Source organism: Haemaphysalis longicornis, unplaced genomic scaffold, assembly GCF_048455015.1.
Source record: "Haemaphysalis longicornis isolate Haplotype H1 unplaced genomic scaffold, Haemaphysalis longicornis Haplotype H1 scaffold_1, whole genome shotgun sequence".
In the NCBI taxonomy this organism is placed as follows: domain Eukaryota; kingdom Metazoa; phylum Arthropoda; class Arachnida; order Ixodida; family Ixodidae; genus Haemaphysalis; species Haemaphysalis longicornis.
In genome coordinates, this window is record NW_027526203.1 from 266,308,374 (window position 1) to 266,330,678 (window position 22,305).

At 45.3% G+C, this 22,305-nt stretch overlaps 1 protein-coding gene across 8 annotated transcripts in view; it reads right to left on the reverse strand.

The window, feature by feature from the left end:
• Nucleotides 1–16,226: 16,226 nt before the first annotated feature.
• Nucleotides 16,227–22,305, reverse strand: part of LOC144145404 (long-chain-fatty-acid--CoA ligase 1) — a 130,521-nt gene continuing 124,442 nt past the window's right edge. For all 8 annotated transcript variants that reach the window (XM_077677010.1, XM_077677035.1, XM_077677028.1 and 5 more), the window contains 2 exons: nt 20,246–20,317; nt 16,227–18,055 (listed from right to left, as the gene is read on the reverse strand). In XM_077677010.1, coding sequence (XP_077533136.1) covers nt 17,918–18,055; nt 20,246–20,317 — 210 coding nt within the window. In that variant the 3' untranslated portion in view covers nt 16,227–17,917. The remainder of the gene's footprint in view (nt 18,056–20,245; nt 20,318–22,305) is intronic.

The window sequence follows — 22,305 nt, forward strand, 5'->3', positions numbered from 1 at the left end:
AGTTGTGGCAGTTTTTGAAGCATCCGTGTAAAATTCAGCACACTTATATTTGTGCTGCAAGGACAAGAAATGTTGCACGATCGCGCTTCTAGGCACTCTGTTTTTCTCGACACTTATAAAAGATACATCACATGATATCGGGCGAAGCTGCCACGGTACTAGAAGTTCAGTAGCGGAGGTTTTGATGGTGTCTGAGAACATGACATCAAGTTGCGACGCTTCTTCTCTTACTCTGAAAGCGAAGGGAGCAGAGACTGATGGACGATTAGTAAGAAGTTGAGATATGGATGTATCATAAAAAACTGATGTAAAAGGATGGTGAGGCATTGATGAGATTTTAAAAGCATAAAGCAGGTCTTTGTAGGCTCGCTGACGTTCTAGGCTCCATTTGTTGCACTCTACATACAGGCTTTCGACTGGACTAGTTCGGAAGGCGCCACACGACAAGCGGAGCCCTAGATGAAGCACAGGGTCCAGCATTCTGAGGGATGTTTTAGTGGCTGACCCATAGACAACGCTACCATAGTCCAGTCGTGAGCCTATCAAGCTGGTAAAAACACGTAAAAGAAGTTGTTTGTCAGCACCAAAAGAAATGTGCGACAGAACCTTCAGGATAGTCATTGTTTTTAAGCATTTATATTTTAGTTGTTTTATGTGTGGGATAAATGTGAGCTTTTCGTCAAAGATTACAGCTAAAAACTTGTGTTCTTTCTTGACAGGAATCGAGACACCATTGAGATGAATGTCTGGATCCGGCCGGATGCCACGCCTCTTGGAAAACAAGACACAAGTGCACTTCCCTGGATTAAATTTAAAACCGTTGCTGTCTGCCCAACCAGCTAGCTTGTTAACACCAAGCTGGACTTGGCGCTCGCAGGCAGACAGGTTACAAGACTTAAAGGATAATTGAACGTCGTCTACATAAATGGAGCAGGAAATCGATGGTGGTAGCGCCTTCCGAAGAGAATTCATTTTTACAATAAACAAAGTGCAACTCAAAACTCCACCTTGCGGCACGCCGTTTTCCTGCACATGAACCCTAGAAAGTGCAGTTCCAACTCGCACGCGAAACGTTTTTTCAGACAGGTAACTGGCAAGCGTGTTCATCATGTTACCCGACATGCCAAAGGACTTCAAGTCGCTAAGGATGCCGTACCGCCAAGCAGCATCGTACGCCTTTTCAAGATCAACGAAGACTGTCATACAGTACTGCTTGTGGGGGAAACCATCTTTGATATAAGACTCTAATGCAACGAGTTGATCGTTGGTAGATCGCCCTGCCCTGAAGCCCGCCTGGCAGCTCTCGAGAAGGCCATTGTACTCTAAGAAGTACACAAGTCTCCTGTTTATCATCTTCTCGAAGAGCTTACACAGGCAGCTTGTCAGGGCAATGGGGCGATAACTGGCAGGAGAGGAAGGGTCCTTCCCTTCCTTTAGGACAGCCACTACTGTGGCCTCCCTCCAAGAGCGTGGAATGTGCCCCGAAAGCCATATTTTATTGTATAGGTGTAAGAGTGTTTCAAGAGTGTCTGGGTGTAGGTGCTGTGTCATGGTGTATGTAATCTTATCTGCACCTGGAGCTGAAGGTTTGCACGTGCTCAGGGCAGCCCTCAACTCATAGAGAGTGAATTCAGAGTTGTAAGAAGTTTTCGATTTGTCTTTGTCGTGTAAGGGCTTTTTTTCTGCAGATGTTTTGTGTTTCATGACAGTGTTTGTGTAGTGTGCTGAACTAGACACGTGTTCGAAGTGTTGTGCAAGTGTGTTAGCCTGGTCTTCCCTTGACTTGTGCTGACTTACATGACATCATATTTAGTTTCAGGCCTAAAAAAGCACCATGGATAGACGGTGTTTGCTGAATCGAACTGCTGAGAAACTTCAATGTATTATGCAACTTACTAATCTTTATACTCATTTCTTTTATGGAGCATGGTTTTATCTCTGGTGTGCTTAAGATCACCCTGGTCAAGCCGCTCCATAAAGGTGGAAGCTTTAAAACAATTGAGAATTACAGACCAATATCTATCCTGCCTTGTATTGCACAAATCTTAGAAACGCATCTATTTTGTACGATTACCACTTTTCTTGAAAATATCAACCTTCTTTCAGTATCTCAGTTTAGATTTAGGGCAGTACAGAGTACTACAACGCTTTTAGAAGAGTTTTGCGACATTATTTATTCTGCCTGCGATAATAATCCTGGCTGCCAGCAAAGCCTGCTACTCTGTTTCTAATTCATTATTGATTCAAAAGCTTGAACTTTTATGTTTTCGGTGGCCGTTTCCTAAAATTTAACACACTAATTCCATAACCAGACTCAAATAGTGCGAATAAACAATTTCTCGAGTTCACAAGTTCTTTTGCAATCAGGAGTGCCCCAGGGGTCTATTTTATCGCCATTGTTGTGTAACGTGTATGTCAATGATTTCTGTTCTGTCACAACAAGGAGTCGCCTGTTTCAGTGTGCAGACGACACCATTCTTGTGTCTACTCACTTTCTTTATAATTCAGTGATTCACTACGTTCAAACAGATCCAATTGCTGTTATGGACTGGTGTTCTTACACCTCTATTTGTATAAACACACAAAAAACAAAATGTGTATGTTTACGCAATCCTCCCACAAGAAAATGACTCCTTCATAGCTCAAGGTGCAAGGATTGCCACAGTATTCCTCTTCCCTTTCCGACAAGTGTGAAATATCTAGTTGTATATTTTGATAGCGACATGACTTGGAAGTTGGAACACCCAAATGACCTACGTTTGTAACAAGCTTCGGGGAGTATCTCGTGTTTTATATAATGTACGTTCCTTCATGCCAGTCCGGGCAGTCCCAACGCGCAAAGTTATTGTGCACTCACTTGCGTCCAGCATTCTTAGATATGGGATATCTTTGTTCTATCGTTCCCTTTCACCTTTCGTTCCAAAATAAACCGCTTATTACAAGACATTGTCCTCAGTATTGCCTACAATGTAGATAGATATCCCTGGTAGCGTTGATTCCTTCACTTATTTATGCCTGCCTACATCTGATGCCCTCTTTTTTCCTCTTTCTGACCCCTCATGTGTCGGTGCGTGTGTTCAGACATTGCTCTCGATTCGTTATACCGCGTTGCTACACTCGTTTTGGTTCCTATGTGAGACCTCATTACGTCCCAAAAAATTTCAACTCCTTACCCCAAGAGATATTTTCGGTTTGCTCTCTAGGTGGCCTAAGAACTTACCTGCATAAAAACTTTTCTGTTTTGTCTACCTCTCACTAATACCATTTAATTGCCTCTGCTGACTGCCGGGTACGGCCCGACAAGCTTTGCATGGCTTGGGCTGACCTGATGTTAATTTGTAGATTCCAAGAGATGAAATACACTATGAAACTATTAACAGTATTTTGTAACAGCCGGCTTCGCCCGTCAAAATAGTAGATGATCGCAGACGACAGTCTTCACCCTTACCTCGAGCTACAAAAGCAAACAAAAAAAATAAAAGAAAATGCTCCTTATTTTTTCTGCCACGGCATGCTTTTTATATTTTATCTATGTAAATAAACAATTTATAGTCGATTTTGCGGCATTTTACGTATTCTCACATTCGCTAAAACGATAGAGGCCAAGAAAAGTCGAAGAAAAGTCGAAAACTATACTCTTCCCATAATTCCCATGGCGACACGGACGGCCTCCAGTGATTTGCATTGACGCCGGCGCTAGTTTTCCCTCTAGTATATGTGAGAAACTCTATGTTCATATCGATCAAGCCATGCATGGCGCCACGCGGCCAAGCGCAGCGCTTGGCCGCGGGGGCTTTACTACGCTGAAACTGTTGCTTTCCGCACAATCTCAGCAACCCCCGTAGCCGCACGTTTTCGGGCCTAAGCCACACAAGAGTAGATGTTCACAGTCTTTCTTAAGTGGCTGGCATCGAAAGTCACTTAAACACTATCTCCTATATTTGATGCTAGAGCAGTATGTGGAAATACAAAATAAATTAATGCACATATGCACAGTACAGTTTCCTGTTGAACCGTGAGAACAGGAATGCATTGTCACGATAAAGCTGTTTTTCCGTCATCTACATTTATCCTCTTTCTTTATGTGGCACGCATCAAAGGGCATTTGCACAGCAGCTCTCAGGTGCTAGAGCAATGTGTGTAAACAAAAAGTAGTTAATACACATACACGCAACTGTTTTCTCGAGCACTCCCCTCAGTGGGAAGGAGTACATGGCCACAGTGAGAAGATAAACAGCCTGATCAAACTGTTTCCCATTACAATTTGTATGCGCATGAGTAATGTATTTCTGGGCAACCTTTGTATACGCCATTCACAACCATTTAGCGTCCTCCATATTAGTATTCCTTGCAGCAATGATTGCTTGGAGTTATGCATGAACTCACTGCCAATGTGTAAAAATTGGAATTAATAGAAAAAAATAATCCTAGCAATAACTGAATAAAAAAGTTCGCCAATACGACCCCAAAGGACATGTAAAAGGAATTTACAGAACTCATGCAAAGTACGGATAAAATACGGCTTTTTTAATAGCAGCAGTGATGACAATATTTCTGTAGAATTTTTAAAAATGTGGAACACTCGTGTGCCGGGATTTCGGCGCACGTTAAAGATCGCCAGGTGATCCAAATTAATCCCTGGCCATCTACTATGGGGCGATTCATAGCCCAGGTGTAGCTTCGCGCGTGAATCCCACAAATTAAAAAAATGACAAGGCCCGAGTGCACTTTCAGGGTTATGTAGAGGACTGAACCTCGTTGAACTCATCAACTGTCACACTTACAGGCGCAGCCAGTATTTCGACTGACTGACTGACTGACTGACTGAATAAACTTTATTCAAGTAAACATGGAGGAAGTGGAGGGGGAGAGAAAGTTGAGAGAATCACAGTTCGAGCGGCGGTCTGCGGTGACGCTGCGCCATCTCTTGATGGGCCTTGCAACAGAGCGATAGCTTTTGAGCTGGGAAAAATGCGAACATATCGCGTCCGTCGTTTTAACCAGAGTAATTGAGCATTTAAGTGAGCTCAAGTCATCCAATTCTGGCCAGTTTCACCACCAGAAGCAACAGCAAAGTATGACTACGCCTTATGCGCGATGTTGTTATACAGGCTGAAATACCCTGCCATATTTCACTAGATTTGACCGTGAAGAAGCGGAACTGCAGCATGACTGCAGTCTTTGGCTGCTGGATAGTCAAAGCAATTTTCTTATATGTACAAAGTGTGGCCATGATTGGTAAGTGATCTTGTGTGTTACCAAGATCGGCCGTTAATCCAATAAAAGAAGATGGCACCGAACCAAGTCATTAGATCGTGAAATCTTAATCGCGTCTAATGATCACGGGAGGATGCGTGCACAGCCTTTGGTCATGCGAGAATAACGATCAGACCTCAGTACCACTACGTGAGGCCGTACGTGACGTTCACCTTTCTCATAAGGGTGAAAGGTCGCGCGTTCGCGCAACCGGTTCGCGCCTTTTCAAGGGGCTTCTCATACCAGGTTAGACCGCGTTCACGTATCCTCGGGTGCCTTTCCTGGTGTTCATCGCTATGCTGGGAATGTACTGTTGTTCAGTGGCATTGCCTTCCTGATATTGTATCTGACAGTACCGCAGCGGCCACCCGGGAATAGTGAAAATTTAAAATTTCCTCGATCCCCAGGACTCTTTAAAAGCGTGGTCCGCATATATTACTGGATATGAATCGCCGCCATGATCTACCCATATTTGCGCACTGTTAGTGCGCATATATAAACAGGAAATACACGTTTCCGCGATAAGAAAGGTCGCATCAAAGACATTTGAAAAGTGTCTTTCTCAGGATGACACTGCAGAATCAGTGTTTTTTCCTTGAAACGGTGCAAGGATCGGCGTTTCATCGTTGGAAACTAAAATCCCGATTATCGCTGCTTTCTGTTCGACGCAGCATTGCCACCCTTTTTCGTTTTCATAAACTCAGGCAAGCCCCGACCGTGTACATCATCTCCACAACGTTCATTTCGACCGCGCGAGTCACGCCCTTCAAGTTTCTCGTTACCGCACTAGGACTATTACTTTGTTCCGTATTCTCCTTTCCCCGTGTAGCCAAAGACTGGGTCAACATTCCCCACCCCGTCGTTGCAATTATAACCGTTTCATAAACTCAGCCAAGCACCGCTTATGTAATACTCTCTTGTGAGGTCCTCAGGAAAATTAAATGAAGTGAAAAAAAGTCATCCTGAATTTAAACAATGGGCCATCAATGCACAATGCCATGAATTATTTCAGAACTGGCAGAGAGAAGACGCACAGGCTAGGCGGCACAGCATGCAAGAGAAGGAAGAGGAGCAGGCTAGCAGGCATGCACCGAGGGAAGTGCATGTGCTACCCTCAGCCAGGTGGGCCTCCTCTATTTAATGGTGCCGCCTCTATTGAAGAGCAGATGAGGAGCGCTGTTAATGAACAGGGGGAAGCAAAAAACATAGGTGGAAAGCGTGCGCAGCGTGCACTTGGCCGCCGACGTGATGCAAACGCCATGGCTCGTGACGTCGAAGCCACTGGCGCGCCAATTTCAAATTGTGCTCAATCGTAAGTTGAAAACAACCGCAACTCGTTGTTGTTCACACATTTGATTACAGCCACGACGGCCCGCTGGGCATTTCGCTGTCACTGTGCAAACGGGATTAAACTTTCATTGGCGAATTCTTCGCACGATGGGTGAGGAAAGTGTGTGATTTGTTTTTTTGCTTACATTCATGTAGTAAGAGAAAGTACTCCGCGAATGTTTTTCTTTGCGCGGGTTGCTCAAGAAGGAAACATTCCGAAACATGGCCGAAAGAGGTTACGTGAGGGAAGCTGCTGAGCTCCTGCTCTTCGTGCCTCGGGGCAAACTGACGCCAGAGCGCGCGCAGCTTTTAAAATCATGCGTGCACGACGTGCATAACAAAGGCAAACCACACAATGCAGGCACCTCGAAAAAAAAAAGTAATTACATTGTGCATACGCAGGCCGTTGTTGTGTATTGAGCTGTGCACGAGATGTGACGGGTTCATTACTTTTATAGGTACCAGGAACACTATAGAACGGATTTTATGTGCGAAGCATACTTTGACAGACACCTGTACCCTTTCTAGCGTAGATACTTTGGCATCACTTCTGTATTTTCGCTTTTTATGCGATCTGTTTCGTGAAACAGCTGCCTGCTCACGCGTTTTAGCGACAAGGAGAGATCGCAAGTGTTCAGTGGCGCTGCATAGCGCTTGTAGTTCATGAAATATTAGGACCTCAAATTCTTTCGTTTCGTTTCGTTGTAAAGCAACGTAGCCGATAACAAAAAAATGGTGAATTATTGCACTCTAGTAGGTGAATGACTAGCGAAACTGAGTTCACGCAGAATTTTGAGCAAAGGCACGAACTCGGGGTGGCAGTAGATTTCTTTCTTCTTGTTAATGTAGTTAAAGTCCTGGATCGACCCCGGCTCTTACAGTACCAAGCGGGTGGTGCTACTGTGAAAATTAGCGGGGACGACAATTCCGATGGTGCGGTGCCGCGTCGTGTGGTCTGCCGACAGAGTTAAAGTTTCTGCCACGACGGGCGCCTCTTTCGGCAGCAGCCGCACGTATATAGGCGGCTGCTGTCGAAAAACAAAGATACAGATGTCACCTAGAAAGCAGTTTCTCCGCTGAAAAAAAATATCTCAAAGATGTCAGTATAAATACCCTCTCAAGAACGCTGGAACACTTTCAAATTTTATAAACTTTGTGTGATGGTAAGCATGCACTCTATATCCGAAAGTAATAAGCAACGGCAATTAGAAATGAGTTAGTAAAGGGCTTGAATCAGATTAGGAGATCGGATGCATTCTTGCTCGCCCCCCCCCCCCCTTTTACTCACGAAGATACATTAGCGACCCAGTGTTTCCGCTATTCTGCCGAATGAACTCACCGCCCCCCCCCCCCCCCCGCCTTCCTCTGTCGAAGGCCTAGAATGAAGAGATCTTCCCCGATATTCGGGCGCGGCAGATTAATTTCTCGCAGGCGACCTTTGACCGAAACGACGGTCTCCAACAAGCAGGAAAGAACGCATTAGCGACTAGGATATGGGGACGACGTACATATATCTGCCGCACGCGTCTCGCTTTTATTGGGCGTCGACTATACCTCGCGCAGAATCGTGACGATGGAGGATGTTCCTCTTGCCGACGCGCTCCGATTTTCGCACGCTCCGACGCGTACGGACACGTATATACCCGCGTGCTCTGCTTTTCTCCTCCAGCATCGGGGGGCGCACTTACATCTCTCCAGCTTCCTCGCTGCTCTCTCGCTTTTCCGTGTAAACGCTGGATGTGCCAAAAAGCGCGCAAATCAAGGTTACGCCCGACACGTGGACGGGGCTTGACATAGAGGCGCACGCGATATGCATCGCGGCCTGTGCTACATTGGCTTCTATGAGCCTGACCCGCTTCTCTGCGGGCCGTGCGTGCGTTCGCAGCGGCGCCGTACGCACACAACAGCGAGCGTCGTCGTTAGGAGCTGAAATGGCGTGTGTAACTCGCCGGGGCTGCGTCATCCGCGGCACGAGTTACGGATGCCTGCTGTACACGTTGCCTGTTTGTGCGATCCCCATCTCGCCGTTTCTTTGTCTCACCCCGCCACTACACCGGTGGCTCGGGGAAAAAAAGAAAAAAAGTACCTCGGGCTATTTTCGCGTCTGAGAAATGGAGGCCCGGGAATAATGCTACTTTTGTTTTTTCCTGTGTACGTGTTAGGCGCTACATTCACTTCTATGCGTCGCATAACTCGAGCAACTTTCGAGCAGCATCAAGCATTAAGGTAGTTGAAGTGAGAAATTTTTGCATTTTTACGTTATGCATTACAGAATTCGTTTGTCAGCACATGTGACATGGAAATTTTTGTCGGCCATACTTTTTTTTTTTTTTTACTTAGCTATTCATGTACAGTAACGGTAATTCAAACTCGAAGGGACCCAATGATTTTGTTTGAGTTATCCGAAGTTTGAATTATCACAAGTTCTCATATGACTCGGGGCAACCCACCCACTGGTGTTGTAATGAAACATTCACATATATTTAGTAATACAACATTTCCACACAAAACTGAAGTGCTATTCCCAACTCGAAAAACAAGTCACGTGCTCCGGGGCGTGTAGAATTGCAGGTGGTTTTTGCGCGCGGTTTCCCTTTGGCACTTGTATGCAGGTAAGCGGCTTTGTTTGTGACTGTTTGGGACATAAGGATGCAAATGGACAGCTAGAAGTGGAAAATCCGGCAGATATTTTCCGACAAGGACAAGCAGATATGGAACAAGGATTTGTGAATATCACAAAATATTTGTCTTACTGGCTTTACGACAGCCATTGTTGGTTTACAGGAAGTTTTTGCTATATTACGGAGGACTCCTCTAAACGCACACCAATGCAGCCTGGCAGTTCCCGCAGGGGGAAATCCCTGTAAATTTACCAGGCCGTGTTCCAATTACTTTTGACGGCACCTGTACATTGAAAACATAGCGGGCCAACCAAAGTATTGAAATTTGTTTGAATTACCCGAAAGTTTGATTTATCCGAGTTTGAATTTTCGCGAGTCTACCGTAGTATTTTTTGTCAGATTTGGAGGCAGTAAGTTAAATTTATACCTGGCTCAATGTCCTCACTGCCATAACCATACCTGCCGCCGATTTGAACCCTGTAGTATACATAGGATTTAATACTGATGGTTGATGTAACGAAGTTCACTTTTGTGGCAGCCTGTCAGTTGTGGCGCTGCGTCGGGCTACGCTAAAAATGTAACGTTACGGCAATCTGCTTCAAAGTTAGCAAAGCTTCCGCAACGAAATTTTGCGTTCGTCCCTTCACCTATACTGCATGGAGTCCTCGAGAGTGGCTCTCGCAACTTGTTACACATGGCTTCCATTCCACATATACGCCCTCATTGAAAGGCGTGAACCGAATGAATCTCCAAAAAAGCCACACCCCAAGAAAGTATACGTCAAAAAGCCTGCGGGAGTGTCGCCGAAGTATGCTTCCCGTATGAAATAAAATCTTGCACCCCTCCGTCTAACGACGACGATGGTTGAACGCGAAGATTTTTTTAGGGATGGACACTTTGGTATCCCACACTGTATGTGCTAATCTGGAGGTACGCACCACTTTTCTAGAATACCCACAGCAACTCTCTGGTGTACTGTCCGTAGACGTAACGTTTGGGTTTGGGATGTACGGCGCGAATCGGTACCTGCTTCTTGGCGTTCAGTGAGCAATTTTTCGAGTGCACCGTGAGTGCCGGTTTGAGGCGTTAAACCCCAAGATGTGACGTTAGGCCTCACGTCTTAAACCTTAAAATGGGAAGTTAGGCCTAACGTCTTGTGGCTAGCAGCCTTACGTCACGCAGAGCAACGCCATTCTTCTCGTAATGGAGTCTTTGGTTGTCGTCTGAGTTTTCCAAACCTCTTCGACCATGTCGAATCACCATCGTCAGAGAAAGTTGGCTTTCCTGCAGGGCGTATTGGCGTACAACAGCACCACTGAGGGCAATATTGGTTGATTGTAGGGTTTAACGCGCCGACGCAACGCAGGCGATGAGGCGCGCCGTAGTGGAGGGCTCCGGATTAATTTTGACCACCTAGGGATCGTTAACGTACGTGCGCCGAAATATCGTACACACGGGCATTTTTAAGTGCAATGCACTTCTTAAGCGACCCTGAACCTGCGTCCACCGGCGATGTCCGCGCACGCGGAGATGGGCGCGCGCAGCCTGGCCGCTGACATGGCACATACCCACGTGGGGGATTGGCCAGGAATCTCCTCGTCTTCCTTGGCAACGGGGGGAGATGGGCGCGCGCTGCCTGGCCGCTGACATGGCACATACCCACGTGGGGGATTGGCCAAGAATCGGGCGTGAGAAGGGCTAATGCACCTGCTTAAAGGAGTACTGACACAAAATTTCAAAGCTGAGATCCGCTCTAGCAATCAAGTACAACGACAACACAAATAGGTGTCTGTGAATAAATGCATATTTCTTTCTTTGTAGTTGTGTGTGCGTGTGTGTGATCTCTCTTTCGCGAACATTACCGAACCGCGCAAATTCAACTCGTGCATTCGCACTTTCACATTCTTCCCCTCGGGGAAATGCGGGGAATTTTTTGCTTTTCGCCTCCACCAGAAAAGCGGCCCGCCGCGGCCGAGAACCAGTGAGGATAATAAAGCTTCGCTTTAAAACAAATATTGTCTGCAAAGGAGCCCCAAACCCAGGACCAGTGCTACCCAAGTCGCCGTCTTCGAAGAGTTAAAGGAATGCACACACACGTTTCGTAACGACGAAGCCCACTGCGTCGGAGTTTTGGAGAAGACAACGAACAAGTGAGCAGGAAATGTTGGACCTTACTGGCAATCACAGGAAGGCGGAGGTTTAGACCGCTACAGCTTTTTCGGAAGTTAGCTCAGACTTTCGTGATAGACCGGCCGTGGACAACGCTTCGCTTGGCGGTACCTGGCGCCGGTAAAGAGGTTGGAGCAAAATTCTTCCCCCCTGGAATAACTATAACCAGAACCTTGGCATGCGTTTCGTGGCAGTGCGCTCGTAGAGCCAACCCGTATCGGTTTACGAGTGGGTGTTTTATGTCGCGTCGATAAAATGTCATATCTGGAAAAAAATCTCTATCAGCTCCCGTCTATGAAGCAAACGCGCTGCTGACGGATCCCCAAATGAGTTTTTTTACGCATTAAAAGGCTTTAAAACCAGACTTCAGATTGTGCGCAAGCGGGAACGTTTAGCAGACAATTGAAAAATGAAGCATTTGTCAGTATAATGGGCTCAAACCCCATTGATTCTGAAACGCGAATCGTGATCACGTTGATAACACTTCTCTCGTTACATGCGTATAACTTAAAGGCTTTGTATAAAAATGTTTGTTGAGTCTAGGAGACGTACAGATAATCAACCGTGCCCTATTGATTTTGACTCAACTACAGAAACATGCCTCAGCAAGATAACCGTCTGGAGTCGATAAAGCCTCCCCAGGACCTTGTACCCACACAACCCAGGCGGGTATCAGCATGAGGAGGATTGGCCAGGAATAAATAGGCGAACACGTGGCTAGACTCAACTTTACGGGTGTTACGATTGGGCCCGCCGTCGGGCTTTCTTTCAACACTCCTCGGCTGTGCGGCGAGGCCACTACGTGCGCCTTTCAGACAAGCCCCACCGAGTCGGTGACTCATACTTTCACGTCGAGACGCGCCCCAAGGACACGAGAGCCCCGCGTTCGCAGCGGAGTCCTCCTCTCTCCCCTCTCTCGGAGTCAGCGTGCCCCGCTATTAACGATTGCTCACGAACTCTAGAAAGAGTGTTGTGTGTGTCTGCGACGTCCGTGGCGTGTGCACAATCTAGAGGATACGCTGTTTTGACCGTTGCAGCTTTTGGGTATAAATACGAGCCGCCCAAGCGCTGTAGTTTCATTCCTGTTTGACCAGTGAATCATTGCTGTCACTCTGCTCGAGTCCTGTACTGTTACCTCGCCCGTCGGGGCGTTGTTCTTTGGCTTCGGCTCACCTCTCGCTATGAAGTAAACAGTTACGTTAGCCTACGGCTTCTGGACTTCTTCACGGCTGCAACAGCGGCTGGCCGCTCGCTTCACACCACGCTACCACATGTATGTCGGAGGCGACGGAGCTCGGCTCGGGTCGGCCCACCCGGTCGCAACACAGGACATACCCCCACTGAGGATTGGCCCCGCTCAATGGCTTGCGTGTTGGTTCCCTTGCACAGGTGCAGCTCGGAGAATCTCTTTCAAGGCTGTCTAGGGCATTAGAAGGGAAGCCCCGAGCCCTGCGCGGCCGGTTGGCAACCCCACGCAGGATCTGTAAATAAAGTCTGTTCTCTCTCTCTCTCAAGGCTGTTTAGTCATAACATTTTGGTTTATGTACTACGTATTTTTATGAATGCTATTTTTATCAGCTTAAGCCTGTTTTCTTGAACATAAAGTAATAAATTTATTCGTGCTTACATGCTCACCTAGGTTATTTCACTGACATCAAGCCTTGTCAGGCTTGATGTCAGTGCATTTTGTATTTGACACAGTCAGTCATTTGCACGGCACTCAAATAGTTTAATATAAGGATCAGATTCGTGTCATCTGCGTAAAAGATTATATCAGGAGTTAAAGGAAAGGAATGCTTACTATATCATTAATATAAATAAGGAAAACCAACGGAACTAAACTAGAGTCCTGCGGTACGCCTTATCTAATTTCACCAAACCCTGAGTGAATTTCATGTAGCTGGGTGTACTGTTTTGTCCCTATCAAGTAATTTCTGATAATGCAACTTGTTATGCCACGAATACCGTAAATTACAATACTTTCCATTAAGATATGATGCTTAATAGAATCAAATGTCTTTCGAAAGTCAAGAAAAAATCCGATGGCAAATAATCTTCTCTCAGCAACAAGCCGTCCAAAGAGCCGAAGAAGCCGCCAGGAGCCAAGGCATTTTGCCTGTCCTCTAAGACGCCACAGGCCTAAAAGCTAAATAGGCCTCCCCTTTGGACCGAATAAAGTTATACCCTCTTCCTCAGAGTGACAAAGTAGCAGGTTTACAAATCAACAGAGTTCTGCTGATTTGTAACCCTGGAGTCCATATTATTTCCACAAATTACGTTTTTCCATTCAAAAACGTGTGCAATTTTTTACGCTCTGCAGTTTTAGAAAAGATAGGCAATATATTGAAATCGGTCTGTAATCGTTGTAATCATTTTGCTTACCGCCTTTAAAGATAAGTATTGTCTATTTTTCTATTTCTATTATAATTTTATTTGTAAGGAAACAAACCGGTTAGGAGCATTATAAACGACCAAGGGAAGCTGAAATAACAGTGCCAACGGCCTAAATTGGAAGATCACAGGCATATCGCCGTATCCTGGGGAGCACGCGTTGTTTGTGGCGTTAATAACGGATTTAACTTGTTCCAAAACATGTCCAGAATAACGAACCTTGTACAAGAACAGTTCTTAGATGTATACGAACATCTAAGGTTTATCACATGTGTGCGAGAAGAGTTGTAAAATTTGCCTGCATTTCACTAATGCTCATGAATTTGTTGGCAATTGGAAGCCCAGAGATGACGTATCCATTTTATTTTTATTTAGAAAGCAGATCAGTCTTTCACCAATTTTTAGCTGATTAAAGGCGTCTAAATGTAGTTTAGTGTTGTCTGTAACTAAACAAAACCTGTCACGAACAGACAAAGTGGGATGAAAGAGCAGGACACCCCCAGATTGGTTCAGGCCTTTACTCTGTTTAGCATTACCTACGTGACACCGCACGTAGTTTTGATCAAAACCGAGGAAGAGCAGGTTGACGCCAATATACGGAAAACTTTCTACAAAGAGGCACTGGGAATCCTCACGAGTGCTTCGACTGCTCGACAGCTCAAATTAGGCCTTCATAACACCGCATCCAAATTAATCGAAGGACACCTCTTCAGCCAAAATTACGACTCGAATCTTGGCTTGGGCTTCAGTGTAGGCCGAAGTCAAGCTACAACATCCAGCTCTTGCGCCAGAGACGAGGCAGTGCACACACACATCGAGCCCATCCCCGCAGTATGCATCCGGAACAGCCAGAAGACAGTCCGGGGCACGAGCCCTAGCGAAAATGTACCGTATAAACCAAGGGACGGTTTACACAGGCGCAGCAAGCTGTAAACACAAGGGAGCAGTGGTGACAGTGGTAACATCGAGAGACAAATGTCTCACCAGCGCAACCGTCTTCAAAACTACCACTCAAGAAGAAGAAATGGCCATAGGGCTAGCTGTCACCCACACCAAGTCAACGACGATCGTTTCGGAATCGCAGCATGTCTGCCGAAGATTCACCGCGGGATCGGTGACTCCTGCAGCGTACCGCATCCTGAGCACAAACGCCCCGAACCGGCACATCCCGATAGTCTGGGCCCCGGCACACTCCTCCATCGCGGGCAACGAATTCGCCAAATTGGGGTGGGCGACGACCCACCCCTATTGTATTACCGTAACATCATCCAGCATTACCGGCTAGAACTTATAATTTATCCACCAGCCCATCCGCAATTAAGCAAAATAAAAAACTAGGATCAACACTTCGCTTACTTTAAACAAACATTTCCCTGACCTAGTCAGACTCTATAACCGCATCCACCTCAATGCAAGTTCTGTGGAAATTCAGGCTCCCTGTACCACGTAGTCTGGGAATGTAGCCCAAACCCGGACTCGCCACCCCCTTTGCCTAACCTCAACCTCGAGCAGTGGGAAACTACGTTGTCCAGTGCACACCTCGCCACACCTCGCTGACGGAAAGGACGGAACGTCCGCCCGCAAGTTGTTTCGTGCTTTTCACGTTTATAATATCCGCTGCATGCAATCTTTTGTTAGTTTTAGATGAATGTAGTTCTTTACTTGTGTCTTTTGCTTTCATGTTTGTTAAGGATATCTGTTTATATTTTTACATATTTCTTTAAGTGTTAGTTGTTATGTAGACAAAACAAAATTGCATGCAGTGATAGCAGTTCTGCAGCAATTCTCGGAACATACGAATACATTTTATGAAGAAATATTTTATTTCTCTTGTTCTTGACAGTACGACGGGTTCAATAATTCGTCCCCAACGTGTAACATACATTGTTATCAGTTAATAGTTTTGTATTTATTATGTATAATATACATAAATACTTATTATACATATTTATCATATCTTCAAAATGAGTACCTCACGCGAATGGATGGAACCGGACTTTATCAATTCGGAAACCAAGTGGTAAATGAACTTCTATTGCCTTGTCTATGTTATAACATACTCTGTCCACTTTGTTATTGCTGATAGCAACTAGTGAGTGTACAAATTGTGTTATTGCCTTATATGTGTATAATTTCTTACCATGGTTTTCTTTGTACACTGATCCTATGCATATTTTTCTTTTTCGATCCCCAATATGTAATGCACTTCGGGGCCCTTAGTGTACCTAAACAAATAAATAAAAAACATATTTTTAATCCCTTGAAAAATCATATGGAGGAGGTCGAGGTGCAGTCTCAGCCCCCCCCCCCGAGCAAAATTTCTGGCTACGCCCCTGCCTACACGGCATTCTGCGTTTTGGTGGCTTTGCTGGTACGGCCTAAGGAAAGGCATTTTTCCCACCGGCGAACTTCTCAGGAGTGCACCAAGGTGAAAACATCAGTAAACGACAAACATAGAAAGCAGGTGAAAATCACAGTCCTTTTATTGTTGAAAGCCTAACTATGAGTGTCATGGATACAGTCCGATGTTCCTCTGCTTTAAGTACTAATTCTTTGGTCATTTGGTACTAGAAGAAGTGTAGCTAATAAATATAGCTTTTGTGTGTGTAATTATCACAAACACTTGCTACCATGCCAAAAAATGGTCAAGTCCAAGCAACAGTTCAATGCAAAGATTCTAGTTACCCAAGTTGAGGAAAGGTTCCCATCAAATAATGGCTACAAGTGGTGGAAAGCTTACTGCTCTGAAAAGCTGTCAGGAGTGTGGAATGTAAAAAAACTTATTATGGTTAGGAAAAATAACATGTACACAAATGGTACTAACCAGCTTTAGCATGCTACGTATAACTAAATAGTAAGTACAAAAGCGAAAGACAGAGCACCTTTCTATAGCTGAGGAAAATCTGCCGAATAATATGCTCAGATGGTGGTAAGCCACTTTGCACAGTCGCTCAGTTTTTAGTCTACTAAAGCCACTACATTAACCTATTAGAGTGTCGTAGCAACCTTCAGAAGATGAAAATTCTGTTTGGACTAGTCTGTGTTTCTCACATCACTGCTATCACATGATATGCCGTCAAAAGCATAGCGGAAACAAAAAGCCTTCACACTGAATGCTTTCACCTGACAATTTTGTAAAAGAAAATGAAGTTTCGGAATAAATACATTATATAACTCGTATAGATTTTCCCATTTTCAGTAGGAAAATCAAAATTTTAGAGAGCAACAAAATGGCTATAAAGCACCAAGTGCTCTGACTCTGACAGATGAAGATGACAGCTCAATAAAGTTTGGGCAGCAATGCCGCATGGACAGGCATTGGATTTGCATGCAGCAAGCACAAAAGCAACAAGTGTGATGAAGTCAAGTGCGAAATTCAAAATTTGTCCTCCGTGCAGAAATAAAATGGCTTCAGCAAAGTGATGTGGATGGACACTGCCTGAAGAGTGTAATGGTCAAGGGCTTGCATAAATCAAAGGAGCAAAGCTTCCATCACAATACACGGTGCTAGAGACTAATTTCTAAGCTAAAAATACCAATTGGTTTTTGCGCACAGAAATACACAAAATTTTGCATAGAGATTTTGCACACTAACGCAAGTTTCCATTACAGGCCTTGAGTGATAATAAACAAATGCAGCAACACCAACCTGATAGTTCCACTGACTTGAACACACACATGCGATTGGGGAGGGGGGGGGGGGGGGGGGAAGCCTACCTATGCTAGATTGGAGACTTTTCCTTAAGTCCATGTTGCATGCCTTAAAATCCAGAGCCTGCCAATGCTGTGCCAGGCAGGAGAGAAAGATGAAAGAGTGAAAAACAAAGGCACATATCAGAATATAGAAGGAAAGACGAAACGCGAACACCAAATAAACTTTTTACAGAATCTAAGAGGAGTGGTCCTTGGGCAATAAGAGTAGCAATGTTTGGGACGTCAGCAGAGCCCTCAAGCGTTTGGGCGATTCAAGGTGGAGAAAGTGGTACCGAAAGACAAGTGCTCTGGTTCCACGCCCACTGCCTCTTGTAAGTACTGGTAGCACAGGAAGGCGACGACAGAAGTGTGAAGAAATGTGGCTTCTGTGCCCTCTGCTACGGTGCCTCTATTGCTTGCACAGAAAGAGGAAATGTCTCTCGGCTACCACTAGGGCCCTAAGCTAGACTCCTGTACATGTTTTCGATCTGGGAGAGGAAGTACTTTCGGCACTCCGGTCGCTTTGTCTTCAGGGTGGGTGTCAGAAGGCCGTTGTCGACACTCAGGACATCACTGTGCACGTAGATGTCCTTCAGCTGCATAGAGAAGACATAGGGACAATCTCAGAAGAGAGAGAGAGTGAGAGGGGAAAAAAAAAAAAACTTCACACTAAAAAAAAGCGCACCTTGTTCACACAATTTAACACTTCCCTGTGCACGCCTATTCAAATCGATAGTATACTATCAACGTTTTGAAGTTCAAATCTTGACGCTTTCCCATTCAATTTTGGCACTTCCCGAGTGTGCTCTGAGAGCTAGCGCCATCTACTGAGTAGTAGAGACACTTGCATCCTCTTTCGTTTGTTTTTCTGTGCGCGGCGAAAGTACCGCCAGTGTCATGTGACGGCCGCTAGGATCCTACGGAGGTGATGTCGACATCGCGCGCTACGGCCCAGCGGGAACACTGCATTTTCAGCGATTTGGAGGATTCTACATGCAACTTTTTTGATGGCATTAGCAGCGCTGACTCAGAGTACAACTCTTCCGTCATCCGGATTTCAGCACCGAAAGTGACAGTGTGCCAAACCTGTCCGGAATCTGATACCCCTGTTCAACACAAGCCCCAGAAAATGCAAACGTATCGAAACTGTGATTTGTGCTATGAACAAAAGGAGAAGAGTGGAGCAGAAAACCAATGTTTTCTGCAATGCATGTGTGGCCAACCTATGTTTAGAGGAACTGCTTCGCACAGTGGCACAAAACCCACTAGTGCTAACATTTTTTTATAAGTCACGGAATTTTGCAGTTAGGCGTTCATTATTTGCAGGAGTTCTGCAGTGATAGTTATGTACAAAATGTATACCTTGAATGTTTTGTTTTTTCTGTGAGGAGCAACCCAATGTTTTTGCTTTTTTTTTTTTCGTCCCAAAACTTTTCTATACAGCCTTTTCTTTCTTTTCAAATAACAATTCTTGATTAAAAGAATTACCACTGCAAAGGAAATTTACTCTTCTTTAATTCGATACCACACACTTACATATTTTGCATATTTTTTGTGACCAGGAAAAAATTGTTTGCTAGACTACCCAAAATCACTGCTTTTCCCTTAGGGAGGAAAGTGTTAATTACTGGGTGAAGGGGAACAGCAGACAGAGCCCGTGTACACGGATACACACATGCGAACACATGCATACGCCATATGCCCATTTGCTGGAGCATGCAGGACTGCTAATAGCTGCAACTGTAACAGCGTCTGAACAGGGACCAGTTAAACGAGTGCTCTTACACACATTTGCAAGTTAAGATGCAAAGCATTCTGAACAATAGGGCCGATGATGACCCCTAGGCACTCGTTCCATACTCCTGCTCACACACAGGAAAATGATGCAAGGTTGTAGGCAAAGAGTTTGCTCGCAAAACATGGTTGTTTTATGCGGCAGAAACTTCAGTGGGGACTTAAGAATCAAGGATTCAAGGATGACGATTTGCCTACTATAGTGATGGAGGTGGCATTTCACATTTTGGGGCAGGTCTCAGAGCAGGAAAAAATACTAGTTTGGAGCAGCTTTGTGAGTTTTTGGGTTAGATTCTAAACATGTTCATGTGCCACTTATGGGTGAAAACATCACTGATGCAATCCAGAAAAGTAACTAGCAAATATTATGCAGCACAGATTGCACAAAAAACAATGAAAGCACAGGATTTAGACATTTCTGGGCTACATGGTGCATACCTCATTTGTGCAAACAGCAGACAAGGACATGACAGTGATTGAACAGGCATTAATTCCCAGCTATTTTACTTCAACTATCAACAATCTCTCGAATACAACAAACCTTTGAGGTTTGGGCACGAAATTCACCTGGGTGCAGAAAAAGCTTCATGCTATCACTAATCACTAAACAGCAATTAATCAACGTGGGAAGTGAATGAATACTCCTACACCCGGAGGAGGGGCTTGCAACATGTTAGCAGGCCACCTCTGAATCTAGGCTGAGCTTGTGTAAAATGCTCTACTTACTAACTACTATGCAGAATGTGGAGGAAAAAATTGTCCCCAGCTTCTGCTATTATTTATTTGATGCATGACTGAGTTAGTCATGCATCAAATAAATAATAGCAGAAGCTATGATTTACCAATAGGGGATACAGCCAAAAGAACCTGAACGAGAGGTGTTTCTTGAAAGCCCCGATAATAAAAAAGCAGAATGATAAAAAAAATCTCTCTCAGTACCTAAATACATAAAGATACAAAATTTCCACTGGTGAAGTAACAACCAAACATACCAGCTCAAAAGATTTCAGCCCAGACAATTTTCCCAGTCGACTGAGGTCATCCAGAATGGACTTCTTGACAATCTGTTTGGGAAATGAGCAAAACATGCAAGATGTTCACAAATAGCAAGTACAGTAGCAAGCTCAAATAACTACCATATAAGTCGGAATATAGGTATAGGTCAAGGTTTCTCCTAAAAAATTTGCCAAAAAGCCACCCCTTAACTTATATACTAGTCGCTGAAATAATGGTAGTTGTCATTTGGCAACCGGGCAGCAAATTGAGTCCATCAAAACCGCAAGGCACCATCGCCTTCAGTCGGACGCACCGCCATCTTCTTTTCTGTTGCTTTTCTCGCTGTCAGTGCACGTCTGCGTGTTATTTTTATCTTGTTCAAGATGAGTTGTGGCGCTTCGTAACAGTTTCTCGCAGCATTTAAAATAAGGTTATAGGGTAGGTCAAAGCCAATTGCAACTTGCCTGCCAAGTGCCAGTTTAATGTCACTACTGGCGCAAGCTGAAGGGGCAGCTCTCGGCAAGCTATACTTGAAGACCTCGTTTAGTGGGCATCACACTGTATACCTGGAACTAAAGGACGAGGCGGCAACTTTTGACCGTGAGCATCGCACAACGTCTCTACGAATGAATGGCATGGCTGGCAACAACCTCAAAACACCTGCTGGCCACTTGTGCTAACCTCTCGCGATGGTCTGCACTTGGGTGGCCCATGCGGCATTGGTGTAACACGTCTGCATCTTGGCGCTCACTTCCACATGTGCATAAGCAATTCCCTGGACTACATGAAGGATGCCATGCTGTGGGAGACAATCAGCCTGAAGCAGTCACCCGACAAGGGTTCAGAAAGCTCTAATGAATAGCCCGAGACGAAACAAGTGCTTATAGCCTCAATAAAATGGTTTTTTGTGTTAATTTTTTTCTCACATTTCCCGGCCGCAAGGTAAAGGGGTCGACTTATATTCCAACGTGTACAGCACTTCTACGGTGTATTACGCCCAGCAGGTTTTACAGTGGAATCCCAATGGTACGTTCCCTCAGGTTTTACGACGACTTGCTTCTTGAGTCAGATTACCACAGTCCCGGCAAACTCCCCATAGAAACAATGCATTAAAAATCCCAATTATACAACACTCGGGCATACGCAGTCCGCTTCATACGACGGAATCTGGCAGGGACAAACCAGCGTTTTTCCAACATTTTACACCACTTTACTGCCTCGTCCCCGCCTTTCTTTATTCGTAACCCTGTTTGACACTGCTTGTTGTGCAAAGGTCCGCAGGTGGGCCCGACCACTTGCTAAACAGACGAAAGCAAGCAGGCGGGGGCCAGCAGTTAACCTTTGACGGCGCAACGCAGCAGCAGAACGTTCACGTGCCGACTGCGAGACGTCGAAGTCCAGGTGGCTGGCAGACCACGAATTGGAAGATCCCATCGAGCTGACGAACGTGAATACACATATGCCGCCACCCCACGGCAATGACCAAGCAGCCGCTTTCCTCACGCACTCAATTCAAGTTTTTCTTTTTTCCTTTCACAACTTGCGCTCTCTCTCCACCTGTTCATTGTTTCAACTTCCGTATAGCCCCATGGTCCTTTCTTTCTAGCCTTTACCACTCTTACCATCTCATCTCTGCTTATTAGTGTCTTTGAACGCCGCATCATTGCTCCGTTCCTTACTTTCCCCTTTCCCACCTTTTTTCCATCGCTGCCTCGCACTATCGCTCGTTTCGCTTGGCTTTGGCAGTTTCACACCCTCGCCTTTTCCCTTCTCAATTTGCTTGTGCGCACAAGGCACATGGCTGGCGGTCTAGCGCCGAACGGCATGGGGGTCACATGGCATGCAGCGCATGGCTGGTGGGCTAGCGAAGATGCTGTGGAAGGGAGGGGGGCACAAAATAAGAGTTTACTTTTTCTTTAACAACTGAGAATTTTAGCTAGGGGTTTGCAAATCATGCAAGAATGTGCTAAATATAGTAGTTTAAACAGGTTCTTCGCCGACCCGTCGCGTGAGACCGTCTACTAGACTGGCATTTATCCATACACCGATCATACGA